The sequence below is a fragment of the Mustelus asterias genome, chromosome 10 (assembly GCF_964213995.1).
Source record: "Mustelus asterias chromosome 10, sMusAst1.hap1.1, whole genome shotgun sequence".
Taxonomy (NCBI): Eukaryota; Metazoa; Chordata; class Chondrichthyes; order Carcharhiniformes; family Triakidae; genus Mustelus; species Mustelus asterias.
The window spans coordinates 109469657-109484339 of NC_135810.1; the positions used below are offsets into that span (position 1 = coordinate 109469657).

The 14683-nt window shown below is 47.9% G+C and overlaps 1 protein-coding gene across 4 annotated transcripts in view; it reads left to right on the plus strand.

Annotated features, from left to right (window-relative positions):
- gabrg3 (gamma-aminobutyric acid type A receptor subunit gamma3) overlaps positions 1-14683 on the plus strand; it is a 605769-nt gene that overhangs the window by 529254 nt on the left and 61832 nt on the right. For all 4 annotated transcript variants that reach the window (XM_078222416.1, XM_078222417.1, XM_078222419.1 and 1 more), the window contains one exon: positions 11197-11349. In XM_078222416.1, the coding sequence (XP_078078542.1) occupies positions 11197-11349 (153 nt within the window). The remainder of the gene's footprint in view (positions 1-11196; positions 11350-14683) is intronic.

Here is a 14683-nt window from a genome sequence, read left to right on the forward strand (position 1 = left end):
CGGGTCCTTGGCGCTGTGAGGCAGCAATGTTAACCACTGTGTCACCGTGCTGTCCCAATGTGATTGACTCCCAACTGCCCTTGGGCAATAAGGGATGGGCACTAAATGCTGGCCAACCATCGATGCCCATGTCCCACGAATGAATAACAAAAAATACATCAGACTGGATCTGTCGGGAGATGTCATTGCCAAAAAATAAGCGTAAAAAGGAGTTGAAAATGACACGGTCCCCTGTATCAAGTTTTTAAATCTAAAGTTGTCTTGTAATGCAGAAAGGCTGTAAATAACATACAGCTCAGGCATCAGTGGGAGACTGGGAAACTAAGCCTGACAGACATTTATGTGCAGAATGAACTGCTGGGAAAACTACTTATTATCATCCCATTGTATGTCATAACCTATTTATTATCTCAGAATGCTGAAGCTCTTGGCTCCATTCTGTGCAACTAAGTCACACTTTTCTTGTTTGCGTACCAAGGATTGTGCATGGGGAAATCCTGGCAGTCCAAACCAGCTTTCCTACTTTTGTCTAAGCCATATAATTTGTGTAGTGAAAGACAAAGAGGTGTATGATATTCCCAGCAGTCTACTGCATCTCTGAAGAGGCTTAATATTTCAGGTTAGCGGAAGCCAAAAAAAAACCCAGCTCAAGCTCCCTTGAACATGACTTCACACAGCCAACACTTTGCATTTGTGCCATACCTTAAAACATCTCAAGGCACTTCACAGAACAGATTTTGACTTTTGAGTAAAATATTAGGACAACAAAACCAGAGGTGGGTTTTTAAGGCATTTCTCAAATTTGAGTGAGGCAAAGAGGTTGAGAGAGAAAGTTCCAGAGCTTAGGATACATGAGCGCTAATGGGTGGAGTGAAGAAAACCAAGGATGCTCAAGAGGTTAGAATTGGAGGAGTGGACACATATCGGAGGATTTGTTGGGGCTGGAGGAAGTTAAGAGGTGAGGTTCTGGAAGGAACTGAAAACGAGGCCCGGAATTTTCCAGCCTTTTCCACTGGCGGGATTTTCTGGTCCTCTGAAGTCGGCCCCGTGGCAGGTTCCCCGGCTGCAACCCAGGGAGAACGTGCAGGGAATTGATCCTGGGTTCCCGGAGCTGTGAGGCGGCAGCGCTAACCATGGACACTGTCCAGGAGAGTGTTTGAATGATTGAGTCTACGATGAATAGAAAGAAGAAGAGATGAGACCAGGGCTGAGATGGGTGATATTATGGGAGTGGGAGCAGTTGGATTTGGTGGTGCCAAGAATATGGGACCATGAACCCTGCTTAGCAGTCCGGTTCAGCAACACCTGCCAAAACCATGACTCCAGATGCCTAACCAGAGGCCCTCTCTTTGGAAAGTAGCAGAATAAGAATTCTATCAAATTATAACTGAGCTCCTAAACTACAGAACACGTTTCTTAGCAAAACTGAAATCAATGGGTATCAGGGGACAAACTCTCCGCAGGCTGGAGTCATACCTGGAAGGTGGTTGTGGTTGTGGAGGGTCAGTCATCTCAGCTCCAGGACATCTCTGCAGGAGTCCCTCAGGGTAGTGTCCCAGGCCCAACAATCTCCAGCTGCTTTATCAATGACCCTCCCTCCATCATAAGGTTCACTGATGATTGCACAATATTCAGTACCATTCGCAACTCCTCAGATACTGAGGAGTCCGTGTTCAAATGCAATGAGACCTGGATAACACCCAGCCTTGGGCTGACAAGTGGCAAGTAACATTCGCGCCACACAAATGCCAAGCAATGACCATCACCAATAAGAGACACTCTAACCATTGCCACTTGACAGTCAATGGTGTTACCATCACTGAACCCCCCACTGTCAACATCCTTGGGGTTACCGTTGACCAAAAACTCAACTGGACATAAACACAGTGGCTACAAGAGCAGGTCAGAGGCTAGGAAGACTGCAGTGAGTAACTCACCTCCTGAGTCCCCAAAGCCTATCCACCATCTACAAGGCACAAGTCAGGAGTGTGATGGAATACTCCTCACTTGCCTGGATGGGTGCAGCTCCAACAACACTTAAGAATCTTGACACCATCCAGGACAAAGCAGCCCACTTGATCAGCACCACATCTACAAAATCCACTCCCTCCACCACTGACGCTCAGTAGCAGCAGTGTGTACTATCTACAAGATGCACTGCAGCAATTCACCAAAGATCCTTAGGCAGCACCTTCCAAACCCATGACCACTTCCATCTAGAAGGGCAGCAGATACATGGGAACACCACCACCTGCAAGTTCCCCTCCAAGCCACTCACCATCCTGACTTGGGAATATATCGCCGTTCCTTTGAAGTTGCTGGGTTAAAATCCTGGAATTCCCCCCTAATGGCATTGTGGGTCACCCCACAGCACGTGGACTGCAGCGATTCAAGAAGGCAGCTCACCACCACCTTCTCAAGGGCAATTAGGGTGGGTAATAAATGCTGGCCGGCCATCGACGCCCATATCCCATGAATGAATTTGAAAAATTAAAAAAAATAAAAGCAACAGATTGTTGTCAATAGATGGTCCATCAAGTTCATGCTGGTGTTATTTTCTCCACAAGAACCTCCGATTCTAATTCCAATCTCTCACTCAATCCCTAAACCATGTCCTTTTCCTTTAATATCTATGACCTCTGGGTTAATAGCTAGAAACAAAAAGGAAAATGATCTCCAATTAATCAATGATGAAGCTAATTTCTGATAGAGAATGGAGTGTGAAGCGAGTGAGTGTCAAGGTTCTTTATAATGAGGTTACAGGGAAGTGTTATCAGCAACAATGAAGTTTCCTGATGAGAATAGGGGCCCAATTTTAATTTTGATTGAGAATGAGGAGACAAGGCACAGGGGTCAATGAGTATTGAACTGCCACTCTCATGAGATTGGGAGGTGCTGTCGAAGGTACATTGGTGAGCTGCTGCATCTTGTATATGTTTTTGATTTGATTTGCTATTGTCACATTTATTGGGATACAGTGAAAAGTATTGTTTCTTGCGTGCTATACAGACAAAGCATACCGTTCATAGAATCCATAGGGGAGAAGGAAAGAAGAGGGTGCAGAATGTGGTGTTACAGTCATAGCTAGGATGTAGAGAAAGATCAGCTGAATATAAGGTAGGTCCATTCAAAAGTCTGATGGCAGCAGGGAAGAAACTGTTCTTGAGTCGATTGGTACGTGACCTTAAATTTTTGTATCCTTTTCCCGATGGAAGAAGGTGGAAGAGAGTGTGTCTGGGGTGTGTGGGGTCCTTGAGTATGGTGGCTGCTTTTCCGAGGTATTGGGAAGTGTAGACAGAGTCAATGGGTGAGAGGCTGGTTTGCGTGATGGTCTGGGCTTCATTCACGACCCTTTGTAGTTTCTTGCAACCTTGGGCAGAGCAGGAGCCATACCAAGCTGTGATACAGCCAGAAAGAATGCTTTCTATGGTGCATCTGTAAAAGTTGATGGAAGTTGTAGCTGACATGCCAAATTTCCTTAGCGTCCTGAGAAAGTAGAGGCATTGATGGGTTTTCTTAATTATTGTGTTGGCATGGGGGGACCAGGATGATCTGGACACCTGAAAACTGGAAGCTCTCGACCATTTCCACTTCCTCCCCATTGAGGTAGACAGGGGCATTTCCTCCACTGCGCTTCCTGAAGTCGATGACTATCTCCTTAATTTTACTGACATTGAGGGAGAGATTATTGTCGTCACACCAGTTCACCAGATTATCTATCTCTTTCCTGTACTCTGTCTCATCATTGTTTGAGATCCGCCCCACTACGGTGGTGTCATCAGAAAACTTGAAAATCGAGTTGGAGGGGAACTTGGCCACGCAGTCAAAGATGTAGAAAGAGTATAATAAGGGACTCAGACACAGCCTGTGGGGCACCGGTGCTGAGGATAATTGTGGAGGAGGTGTTTTTGCCTATGCTTACTGATTGTGGTCTGTGGGTGAGGAAGTCTTGGACCTAGTCCTAGATGGTACAGATGAACATGCAAACTCCACAGAGACAGACATCCAAGGCCGGAACTGAACCCTGGTCCCTGGCACTGTGAAGCAGCAGTGCTAACCACTGTGCCACCCTGAGCCTGATTTGGATTATTGGTCCAGTGACATTACCCCACCGCCTCAAAATATGGACAGCAATTTGAACTGTAACAAGTCTGCCAAACAGCAATGTAACGAATGATTGTCTAATCCATCTTTCTGATGTAGATTGAGTGAGAGACCTATGTTGGTCAGGAAAATAGGAACACGCTATATTCTCCTTGAAATCATGTCATTGCTTCTTTAATATCTATCAGATTAGGTCGACAAGACCTTTGGCATCTCATTCAAGCAGAGGCACTTCTGATAATATATTACTGTCACAATATTGCACTGGAGTGTCAACTGTCACGTATTTGAAATTTTCACTCTGTTAGAAAAGCTCATCTAGTCAAAAATAATGTGCACTTAATATGCACAGGGATCAAGGATAATTGTACACCTAACTAAGGTGTGACTGCTGCGTGACCTGTTCCATTAATGCATTGTTATTTGAAAGATACTGAGTTAATCTTTAAATCTTCACATTTTCCGAATGGCATTTCTCTGGCCTCCCAAAGTCCAATTTCTGTATTTTGTTTCCTTTTTCTTTCTGCTTGAGGGTGAAGTGCGTTTGCGTAGCGCCACTTCATGTGTCCATTCCCAGGAGCAGGCGACCCCATGGGTTATTACTGGTGGGCCCCACACACACGGTGGGCTTGCTTTTCCGGCCTCGCTCGTCCTCCAAGCCGGCAAATCTTGCCCGAGGTCTATGGACCGTTCCGTGGTCTGCCCTTCGCCCGGTCCGATTCCCGTGGTGGGTGGGACAGTAAAATTCGCCCCGGTTTGTGACTGATATTGACAAATGCCGTGCGGGCTGGAGCAGTCCAAGACACACTAGCCTTTATCAATCGGGGTATAGATTACAAAAGCAGACAGGTCATGATGGAGTTGTGTTGAACTTTGGTGAGGCCACAGCTGGTGCAGTTCTGGTCGCCACATTATAGGAAGAACGAGAACGCACTGGAGGGGGTACAGAGGAGATTTACCAGGATGCTGCCTGGGATGGAATATTTAAGTTATGAAAAGAGGTTGGATAGGCTTGGGTTGTTTTCGTTGGAGCAGAGAAGACTGAGGGGGCGACCTGATTGAGTTGTCGTAGGGCGGCACGGTAGCACAGTGGTTAGCACTGCTGCTTCACAGCTCCAGGGTCCCGGGTTCGATTCCCGGCTCGGGTCACTGTCTGTGTGGAGTTTGCACATTCTCTTCGTGTCTGCGTGGGTTTCCTCCGGGTGCTCCGGTTTCCTCCCACAGTCCAAAGATGTGCAGGTTAGGTTGATTGGCCAGGTTAAAAAAATTGCCCCTGAGATGTGGAGGTTAGAGGGATTAGCAGGTAAAAATATGTGGGGGTAGGGCCTGGGTGGGATTGTGGTCGGTGCAGACTCGATGGGCCGAATGGCCTCCTTCTGCACTGTAGGGTTTCTATGATTTCTAAGATTATGAGGGGCATGGAGAGGGTGGAGTGGATAGGGAATAGCTGTTCCCCTTATTTGAAGAGTCAGTTACGAAGATACACAAGTTAAAAGTGAGGGGTGGGAGGCTTAGGGGGGATTTGAGGGAAAACATTTTTACCCAGAGGGTGGAATGCGCTGCCTGGGAGGGTGGTGGAGGCGGGATGTCTCACATCCTTTAAAAAGTACCTGGATGAGTACTTGGCACGCCATAACATTCAAGGCTATGGCCAAGTGCTGGCAAGTGGGATTAGGTGGGGAGGTCAGGACATTTCATGCATCGGTGCAGACTCGATGGGCCGAAGGGCCCCTCCTGCACTGTAGTATCCTGTGATTCTGTGCTGCATGCCCCTGTGTGAATCAACCTAAACCTGGGCAGTGCCTCGAGACGAGCTGCCATGTTGATGGGTTTCTCCCTCTCTTTGTTTCCCAGTTTATACTTTCAAACCCTATGTACGTTCACATCATCATGATGATTCTGCTGCAAATCATAGAACCATAGATTCCCTACAGTGCAGAAAGAGGCCATTCGGCCCATCGAGTCTGCACCGACCACAATCCCACCCAGGCCCTATCCCCACAACCCCATGTATTTACCCTAGCTAATCCCCCTGACACTTAGAGGCAATTTAGCAGGGCCAATCCACTTAACCCACACATCTTTGGACTGTGGGAGGAAACCAGAGCACCCAGAGAAAACCCACGCAGACATGGGGAGAATGTGCAAACTCCACACAGACAGTGACCCAAGCCGGGAATCGAACCCGGGTCCCTGGCGTTGTAAGACAGCAGTGATAACCAAAGTCATACGTTAGTTTGATAGGCCGTGTGAGTATCATAACTGAAAGCCTCTGCAATAGAAAGATATTCAAGCACATCAAGAACATTGAGATACATATCCATGCCAGAATGATATAAAGAATAATTACTACTGTGTATTGGAAAAAATGGGGAGGGTGTAGTCTTCATAGATAAGGGCTGGTTAATCTTTGTGCATGTGTGTGGGAAATTAAAGCTCCTGCAATTGACATTCATTGAATTATAGAATCCCTGGAGTACAGAAAGAGGCTATTGAGCCCATTGAGCCTGCACCGACAACAATCCCACCCCAGGGTACAGTGATAAGGTCTAGGTGAAATTGTTGTCAGTGTAGACCCGATGGGCCGAATGGCCTCCTTCTACAGTGTAAGGTTTCTATGATTCTATGCCCTATCCCTGTAACTCCACATATTTACCCTACTAATCCCCCTGACACTAAGGGGCAAATTACCATGGCCAATCAACCTAACCCGCACATCTTTGGAGCATCCGGAGGAAACCCATGCAGACACAGGGAGCACATGTAAACTCCACACAGTCACCCGAGGCCAGAATCAAACCCTGGTCCCTGGCGCTGTGAGGCAGCCGTGCCAACCACACTGTGCCACCATGCCGAGAGTTGAGGTCCTTCCAGCGTCTCACCTTCTTCCTGCTTTCTGCAAGGTGGGATTGAAAGTGAGCTGGGAATCCCCTTAGGTCCATCGGGCAAGTAATTAAGGTCATTAAGAAGCCAATTAAAAGCTCTAATAACCCTCGGTTCTGGATTTCCGAACCAGCCAGTTTCCCGACCTCATCAGGGTCACTGAGGTGAGTGCACGTGGGCAGAGCTTCTTGAAGTGAAACTGAAGAGCTGCAGTCATGGCCAGGTGAGAGGCTGGTGCATAAAGCACCTCTTCGCTCACAGAGTGCTCTCACTGCTTAAGGTTGCCAATTTGTATTGGGGAGGCACTTTGTCTGCTTTCTACTTCACTCACCTTCAGCCGCACTTCCATGTTGCCAGACTTTAGCCCCTATTGCACCTCCACTCTGCATCTCCTTTGAGGGAAGGAAATCAAAGCAGCACCAGGAGCAGTCCGACTGCATTCTCCTCATCCACCAGCCTCCTCTGTAGGAGAGAATGGGTGTATACCTCGATGGAGCTGGAAGGATGGGAGACACCCAGCACAGGGTCTGCAGGCAGATGATTGGATTTCTCAGTGTCTGAGTTCCAGTGCCCCCAGAGTGCCTGGGCTCTCCCAGCAGGTCACTGCTAACATTTGCAAGCTCCTGGGACAAAGATCTTCCTTCCCTCTGGAGCAGGTGGAAACTCATTGCAAATGGTTGATGTGGAGGAGGGAGCGGGGAGGGCCCTCTTGACCCCTCCCGGAGGCCCATCCCAAACTCCAGCCTCAGCCGTCACCATCCGCACACCCCACATTTTCCACATCTCTCCCCCTGCCATCCCACATTCCCCTGGGGTCTCCTTCTCCCATCAGGTTGTGAGAATCTCTTCCTCTGCAAGGAGAACTGCTAGGAGAGAAAGCAGAGAGGCCTGATTCTTCATAGTGACCAGTGTGGAGAGGAGGGAAGGACATGTTGGGCAGAATGTTCCCATCCCGCATGCCATGGGAATCATCGCGGGCACAGCAGAAAATTCAGCAGACCATGAAAAGGTCCACTGACCTCTGGTGGGAATTTCCAGCCTTGGGGTGAGCGCGGCTGGAAAATCCCACCCTGTTTTGTGGTGGTTGACTGTGAGGCATGGGTGTGTGAGGACAATAGGATGAGAGTCAGGTTAGATACCAGCTACCCAGATGAGGAAGTGAGGGAGCCGCAGAGAGAGAGAGAGGAATGAATGGAGCCGCAGCTTGTGTTGACCTCAGGGTTGCTCTGCAGGGGAGAGTGATGGGAAAGTCAGAGTGTGGGCCATGGCACCCAAAAGCCATGCCCCTTTCATGCCCTCCTGGCTCCTCTCAGCAAGCTGGTCTCCAGGTTGCAAGGGCACCTCTGCTCTTCGCTACCTCAGCCACTCCTACCCATGTTTGATTGGAGAAGTTATACCCTTCCTCACATCCCTGGGCAAACTCACATCACTGTGAGATCCCACTCTGGGACCTCCAGGTAAGAGTGAGAGAGCCAGGGAGCAGCCTTCTCAGGTTTCCTCTCCATTCCTGTAGTCACTACAACCTCCAATTCCACCGTGTAATTGAGCAACTGTAGCCCATGCTGTGGTCCTTTCAATTGAAAATCCTTCATTTGGCAAATTCAGTGTGTCATCATACCCAACTCCCTGATTGGTTGGGAAACCCAGAGACTATTATTTTATTAGTGTCACAAGTAGGCTTATATTAACACTCCAATGAAGCTACTGTGAAAATCCCCTAGTTGCCGCACTCCGGCGCCTGTTCAGGTACACTGAGGGAGAATGTAGCATGGCTAATCCACCTAACTAGCACGTCTTTCAGACTGTGGGAGGAAAACCGGAGGAAACCCACGCAGAAACATGCAGGACGTGCAGACTCCACACGTATAGTGACCCAAGCCGGCAATCGAACCCGGGTCCCTGGCGCTGTGATGCAGCAGTGCTAACCACTGTGCCACCATGCTGCCCTGGATATGCTATTGCCATGGGTTCAAGGAAGGAGCCATGACAAAGCCTGCCACAGTTAGTGTATTGAACTCCCAACCTGCAAATTGTCTTGCTATTCCTGCAGGGACTAAGTCCTGCAGGGACTAAGGGACTGGGCGGCACGGTAGCACAGTGGTTAGCACTGCTGCTTCACAGCTCCAGGGTCCCGGGTTCAATTCCCGGCTCGGGTCACTGTCTGTGTGGAGGTTGCACATTCTCCTCGTGTCTGCGTGGGTTTGCTCCGGTTTCCTCCCACAGTCCAAAGATGTGCGGGTTAGGTTGATTGGCCAGGTTAAAAAAATTGCCCCTTAGAGTCCTGGGATGTGTAGGTTAGAGGGATTAGCGGGTAAAATATGTGGGGGTAGGGCCTGGGTGGGATTGTGGTCGGTGCAGACTCGATGGGCCGAATGGCCTCCTTCTGCACTGTAGGGATTCTATGAAGTGGGACCCGATATTTCTGAGAACCCATTGATTTTTACAATTGCGCTGAAACAGGCCATGTGTCATAACTGGTCCAAGCCAGCATTAAGCGTCCCACAAGCCTTCTCCCACCTGCTTCATCCAACCAGTACAGTATCATATCCTCATGTGTTTATCTTCAGTGCATCCAAGCTATTAACTCAACAACTCCTTGTGGCAATGAGTTCTATCTTTGGGCGGCACGGTGGCACAGTGATTAGCACTGCTGCCTCGTAGCGCCTAGGTTCAATTCCGGCCTCAGGTCACTGTATGGAGTATGTACATTCTCCCCGTGTCTGCGTGGGTTTCCTCCGGGTGCTCCGGTTTCCACAGTCCAAAGATGTGCGGGTTAGGTCGATTGGCCATGCTAAATTGACCCTTAGTGTCAGGGCGATTAGCAGGGTAAATGTGTGGGGTTACGGGAATAGGGCCAGGGTGGGATTGTGGTCGGTGCAGACTCGATGGGCCGAATGGCCTCCTTTTGTACTCCAGGGATTCTATGATTCTCACTGCCCACTGAGTAAAGAAGTTTCTCCTTTATGGTCCCTGCTTTTGGTCTCCTAACAAGTTTCACATCTCCCCGCTGTCAAACCATTTCATCATTTTAAAGATCTCTATTTGGGTCACCTTCTATTTTCTACTGAAAAAATCTCAAGCTTGGTCAATCACACCTGATAGGAACAGCCTCTGAGTATGTTTGTTTTGGCTATACTTTGGCAGCAGAACTCCACTATCTCGACAGCCCATCCATTTAGTCATAAAATAACAGTGGTAGGTGTTTCCAGGCACCATTACACGTAACAACAAAAAGAAGCAGATACATCCCTTGCAAAGTGGTAGGAACCTTCTTAATGTGTCTGGGCTGCACATAATTACTCAGCAGACAAGGGGGAAACATATGGGTCGCATGTTAACAGTGGGCGAGAGTCCCAATTTTTCTTTCATTCAGACATGGGGGCTGGGATTTTACCGCCCTGTCCGCCACGGGAATCGGAATGGGTGAGGGGCAGAACAATGAAAAGGTCCATTGACCTCGACGGGATTTTACAGTTCCGGGACAGCAAGGCCATGAAATCCCGCCCGGGATGCAGGTATCGCTGGCTGGACCTGCAATTATTGCCCATCCTTAATTGCCCTTGAACTGAGTGGCTTGTCAAGCCACGTAAGAGTGAACTACATTGCTGTGGATCTGGAGTCACATAATGGCCAGGTAAGGACAGCAGATTTCCTTCCCTAAAAGGCATAAGTGAACCAAGTGAGTTTTTACTCTAATGTCCTTTAGTGAAGGAAATCTGCCGTCCTTACCTGGTCTGGCCTACATGTGACTCCAGAGCCACACCAATGTGGTTGACACTCAATTGCCCTCTAAGAGCAACTAGGGATGGGCAATAAACGCTGGCCATCCAGCGATGCCCATGTCCCACAAATGAATTTTTAAAAAATCAACCATGGCTTTGTGGTCCATCATTAGATGTTTTCTTGATTCCAGATTTTATTGAATTCAAACTTCACCCTTCACCATCTGCTGTGATGGGATTTGAACCAGGGTCCTCAGAGCATTGGGGTCTCTGGGTTACTCGTCCAGTGACAATACCACTATGCCAACTCCACCATGTCTGCCTAATTGAAAGGAGTGTGGGTCAGAGAGGAAGGTCAGAGTGCTAGAGCCCTATCTGGAACCGGTGCTCATTTTGAGGCTGGTTACCTTGCTGGGAGCACTGGATCATTGATGTTAGGCTCTGGACAACTGAAAATGGCACTAACCATCTTTCTCTTCTCAAGCAGGGGAATACGTTGTCATGACGCTATACTTCGATTTAAGCAGAAGAATGGGATATTTCACGATTCAGACCTACATTCCGTGCATACTGACTGTCGTCCTGTCGTGGGTGTCATTCTGGATTAAGAAAGATGCAACTCCAGCCAGGACGGCACTGGGTAGGTTTTGTGTCATGTTTAGTTCCCAGATACTTTGTTAAGCCTTTTTTCGTTAAAGGAACAAGAGGCAACGTGAGGGAAACGTGAAATACTCAATGTGTTGCTGTGATCTGGAATGCAGTGGAGAATTCTAGAATCAGAGGACATAGATTTATGACACGTGGCAGTGGGTGTAGAGAGAACATGAGGAAGATATTTTTTCTGCAGAGGGTAGTGGGTGCCTGAAATTCGCTGCCTGAGTTGGTGGTACCTGATTGTGAAAGCTACAGGGCTCTGGGCTGGGTACAGGAAAATGGGATTAGAAAGGTGTCCTCCAGCTGGCACAGACAAGATGGGCCGAATGGCTTCCTTCTGTGCTGTAACATTTCTATGGTTCTATAACGTCAATTATGAAGGTAGATTGGAGAGTTTGGCACTGTTCTCCTCGGAATGGAGAAGACTAAGAGTAGATTTGATAGAGATGTTCAAAATTATGAGGGGTCTGGATAGAATAGAGAGGGAGAAACTGTTCCTGCTCGTAAAAGGATCAGGAACGAGAGGGCACAGATTTGAAGTGATTTGCAAAAGAAGCAAAGGTGATGTGAAAAAAAGCTTTTCTACACGAGTGGTTCGGGTCTGGAATTCACTGTCTGGAATGCACTGTCTGGAAAGATGGTGGAAGCAGGTTCAATCGAGGCATTCAGGGGGGCATTAGATGATTATCTGAAAAGAGACAATGTGCAGGGGTACGGGGAAAAGACAGGGGAATGATACTAAGTCATAATGCTCACTTGGAGAGCCAGTGCAGATATGATGGACTGAATGGCCTCCTTCTGCACGATAGCAATTCTGAGATTCTGTCATTCTGTTATGTTTCTGACATGCAGGTAGAGTTGAGATCACAATCACGATGTTATCAAATGGCTGTGCTGGCTCATTGGGCCAAATGGTCTACTACTGCTTCTAGCGTACATGTCCGTATGTCCATACGTCTGGAAAAGTTGCCATTTAATTAAAGAAAGCTGACTAATTGATATAATGGGCTGGATTTTCCATTCCTCCCCCCGGCCCCCCTGCTGTGTGTTTCATGGCGCGTGAAGTGGCCTTCCATTGGCAGAAAGCAGGGACTTCTGGTCTTGCCGATGGTGTGCCCCCCATGGCGGGTCGGAGGTACTGCTGGTGGGACTGGAAGATCCTGACGGCGGGAATGGCTGGAAAATCCTGCCTGAGATAGTAGGCATGACTCCTGTTCTCTCGAACTGAGGAGAGTCTCTTACCCTCTTTTCAATGGGATGGAAGAAAGGTTTGTCCTCTCTTTGACCTTTAGTCTCCAAAATCTCACCTCCCCATCATAGACTGTCTTGTTCCCCTTTATTTTACCAACTTTAAACTCACCCATTTTGCTCACATTCTGCTTCAAATCCCGCATCCAACACATAGTTCCTCACGCTAGCTTCGAAACATAGAAACCAAGTAGGAGCAGCAGTCGGCCATTCGACCCTTCATGCCTGCTCCGCCATTCCATATGTTCAAGGTTGATCATCCAACTCAAGAGCCTGATCCTGCCTTCCCCCTATATCACAAAACAAAGAACAGAACAGCGCAGGAACAGGCCATTCAGCCCTCCAAGCCTGTGCCGATCATGATGCCTGTCTAACTAAAACCGTGTGCACTTACGGAGTCCATATCCTCCCATTCATATCCTATTCATGTATTCGTCTAGTTGCCTCTTAAATGCCACTATTGTACCTGCTCCCACCACCTCCCCGGACAGCGTGTTCCAGACATTCACCACCCTCTGTGTAAAAAAACTTGCCTCACACATCTCCTCTAAACTTTTCCCCACGCACCTTAAACCTATGTCCCCCAGTACTTCGCTTTTCTACCCGAGGAAAGAGCATCTGACTATCCACTCTGTCCGTGCCCCTCATAATCTTGTAAACCTCTATTAGGTCACCCCTCAACCTCCGTCGTTCCAGTGAAAACAAACAAAGTTTATCCAACCTCTCCTCATAGCCTTTGATCCCTCGAATCCCAAGGGGTATATTTAACTCCTTCTTGGAAACATACAATGTTGCGGCCTCCACTGCTTCCTGCGGTAGCAAATTCCGCGGGCCCATCACCGTGCAACCTGCGTGTTTTCGAATTCCTGCACACCTATGCTAAGTTGCCCTTTCCCAGTGCTGACCCTTTCTGCTATAGTTTTGGCTCCGCCCTAACCGTTATTTTACATTTGCTTCCATCTGCAAAATGCAGTCGAGTCGGAGAACTGAAAATAATGAAAGGTTAGGGCTGCAAACTTTAGCTGCGTGTCTTTCTGGAGCTTTCATCCTCACGGACCTCTGGCCCTGAGCCACAAGGGTGGGCAGGCAAACTACAAGAAACTCTTTCTGCCGACTTCAAGCAATTAGCCAAGGTGGGAGCTTGACAGGGGATCAGGTCGCCTATCCGCAGTTTTGATCATGGTGAACGCTCAGGGAAAAGTTAAATTACTTTATTAGAAAGAGAAATCCTATTCTTGCAGTAAGCCATTATTTTAAGCATGCGGCAATTTGGGAATTTCCCAGCGCAGTGCTCATTTGGCCAACAATCTGTACTCGGACACCATTTCCCAGAGAGCTCGCAGGACTATGAGACTTGAGCTAATAAATTGGCTGCAGGCTGCGGCATTGCACTTGACTCAAGATCCAGATGTTGCACCCGACTACTGCAGCTATCAAGCATTTAAAGTATGCAAACCACACTTAAAAAATCATTTTCAATAAATTAAAGATCTGACCATTTAACCTGCCCAAACATTACTCTCTGCTGTGAATTGGAAAATCATGTTCCGACTTTTTGACAGGTTGGAGGTTCCCGGAAAGGCCAGGAAATGAATTCCTGTCCTCGCGAGCTCTCTGCCTCTTCTCGGCCATCAGGGTCAGGATTGAACGAGGGCAGCAAAGGCTCTCTGTACCACAGATGTCAAGTCTAAATATTTGCTTAAAACTGTGTGGCTGGCAGTGTGCATTAGTGCTGCTTATAAAACCAGAGACACACAGTAAACCCACACAAATGTGCTGAACATCTGGTCCAAAGTGGCCCTGGAGGGAGGTATAGAAACAAGCTGATGTGAATTAAAATGAATCAACCTGTTGTGAAAGGGACATTGCAGATGGTAAATGTGTCACACCATGATGCCAGATAGCTCATTTTTGTGTTAATTTAGTCGCAGTAAATGGTTCATAAAGCAAACTTAAAATATTGGATATTGGTTGCAAAATGGGAAATACAAATACTCATTGAGTATCAGGGAGCGAACTTACCAAAGAAATTCTCACTGCCAAACGAGCATGAAAATGGGAGAGAATCGTAC